We start from the raw sequence: 1955 nt of genomic DNA, 5'->3' as shown, positions 1-1955 counted from the left end.
ACGGAACTGTCCTCTCTCCGTGAGAACAGAGCATGGGCCCAACAAAATGGGAACAAATGGCAAACTATTGATGTTGACGCATGTGTTGTATGGGAACAACAGGGATTTATTTGTGAAAGTAATACCGTTAAAGCCCAAGACATTTGTCCTGACACTGAACAAAATGTTTGTCATTTTGAAATACATCCTGATAAAACCCCTGAAACTGTACTTATATATGTTGGAAATGGATGTGTTTGTATGAGAACTCTTTGTGATTCTGTACTTACAGACAACACCACTGTGGAAACATACAATCACTCAAATATCTGTATTTGTAATTTTACCAAAATTATGGGATGCGACTTTAACTATTCAGCCTAAAAGAAATCTGCCCTGTTGTGTCTTCTCTGCATTGTCTTCTTCTACCCCCCAAAGCAGCGTGCAAGTGGTCATCTATATCCAGTGTAATTCTGAGTATGAATTTCTTCAGTTGCATATACACGAGGGAGAGGACAACATTGCTTTCATAATATTTATGGCCTCTGACAATACTGGGCAAAGGAATTATCGCCTACCCCATACTGTGCGCTGACAGACTCTCAGTGACAGACCGAAAGGGCCACAACCTAGGACATCAGCTCTTACATTTCAAGCGTGTCATATACGAAACAAAATAACAACAGAGGCGAAGACAAGAGAGCCAAAGTTTGTTTAGAAATGGCACTGAAGAAAAAAAGGTTGTGATGCATGGCTTGACAATTGACAAAGTTAATTAATTATTTGTTTGTGAGTTTTGAGCAAACACTTCGGCTGTTACTTAAGCATGCAGTGAAGGCAAAGCCCTGGAAAGCAGCTTGAGTTAGGTATCTTAATGAGTTGCGACATACAAAGATGCCAACCCTGGATGACATTTTAGAGCAGATCGGAGAATTTGACTTCTTTCAGAAACGAACCCTCTTTGTCTTATGCCTGCTTTCTGCTACCTTCGCTCCCATTTACGTGGGGATTTTTTTCCTGGGATTCACCCCCGAGCACCATTGCCACAGCCCCGGAGTGGCTGAGCTGAGCCAGCGGTGTGGCTGGAGCCTGGAGGAGCAGCTGAATCACACGGTTCCCGAGTGGGGAGGCCATGGGGCCGGTTTCGGCAGCCGCTGCAGGAGGTACGAGGTGGACTGGAACGCGACGGGCGTCAGCTGCACCGACCCCCTCGGCAGCCTCGTGGGCAACCGGAGCGCCGTCCCCCTCGGTCCCTGCCAGGACGGCTGGGTCTACGACTCCCCGGGGACCTCTCTCGTGACTGAGGTAAGACACAGTTTGTCCAGCAAAATCACTCTTGCCCGCACACCTTGAAGCTAGAAGATGCTGGATTGGTAAAGTTTGCTTTTGGTGCACAGCCTGAGCCTGATTGCTAAGAAATAGTGAACTTGCTAGAGACCTAGAGCAAAGATTTATGTGGATAAATCATGGGAAATGATTGCTTTTCCTGGGAGGATAATACTGCAAGCTTGTAATCAGTCAGACAATGGCTATTGTCATAATTCAGTATTTCAGTCACCAAATTGAGGGTAGCACCCTGTAGCCCAAACTGAGGAATTGCACATTTGGGTGATAATCCAGACAGATACTCACGTACAATGAACAAGAAGTAGAAGATGGGGCTAAATTTGTCAGATAATGAGTTAGCAACAGCAGTGTTCTTTTCTTCCAACTTACACTATCTAAAACAGATAGTTTAGAAACTGAAAAACCGTGCAAACCAGTACTAGCAGTCTAAAAGCCATGTAGAGACCTGAAGCATGGGAAGGACCTCAAGAGAGATCTCTTCTACTTCTCGTCCAATCCCAAATCTGTATTAACTACACCTAAACCATGCCTAGCAGATGTTTCTGTAACCTGTTCTTAAAAAACTGCGATGCTGGATACTTCACAGCTTCCTCAGGCAGGATATTCGTATTCCCTTGCTTTGCTATCAT

The 1955-nt window shown here is 44.9% G+C and overlaps 1 protein-coding gene across 1 annotated transcript in view; it reads left to right on the top strand.

The window, feature by feature from the left end:
* Positions 1-873: 873 nt before the first annotated feature.
* The window catches only part of LOC104080669 (solute carrier family 22 member 2-like), a gene marked incomplete at its 3' end in the record, with an annotated part of 14162 nt that continues 13080 nt past the window's right edge, over positions 874-1955 (top strand). Inside the window, exon 1 of the mRNA XM_009583146.1 lies at positions 874-1284. Coding sequence (XP_009581441.1) covers positions 874-1284 — 411 coding nt within the window. The remainder of the gene's footprint in view (positions 1285-1955) is intronic.

Source organism: Fulmarus glacialis, unplaced genomic scaffold, assembly GCF_000690835.1.
Source record: "Fulmarus glacialis isolate BGI_N327 unplaced genomic scaffold, ASM69083v1 scaffold5808, whole genome shotgun sequence".
Classification (NCBI taxonomy): domain Eukaryota; kingdom Metazoa; phylum Chordata; class Aves; order Procellariiformes; family Procellariidae; genus Fulmarus; species Fulmarus glacialis.
This window is presented reverse-complemented; position numbering and strand designations above follow the sequence as displayed.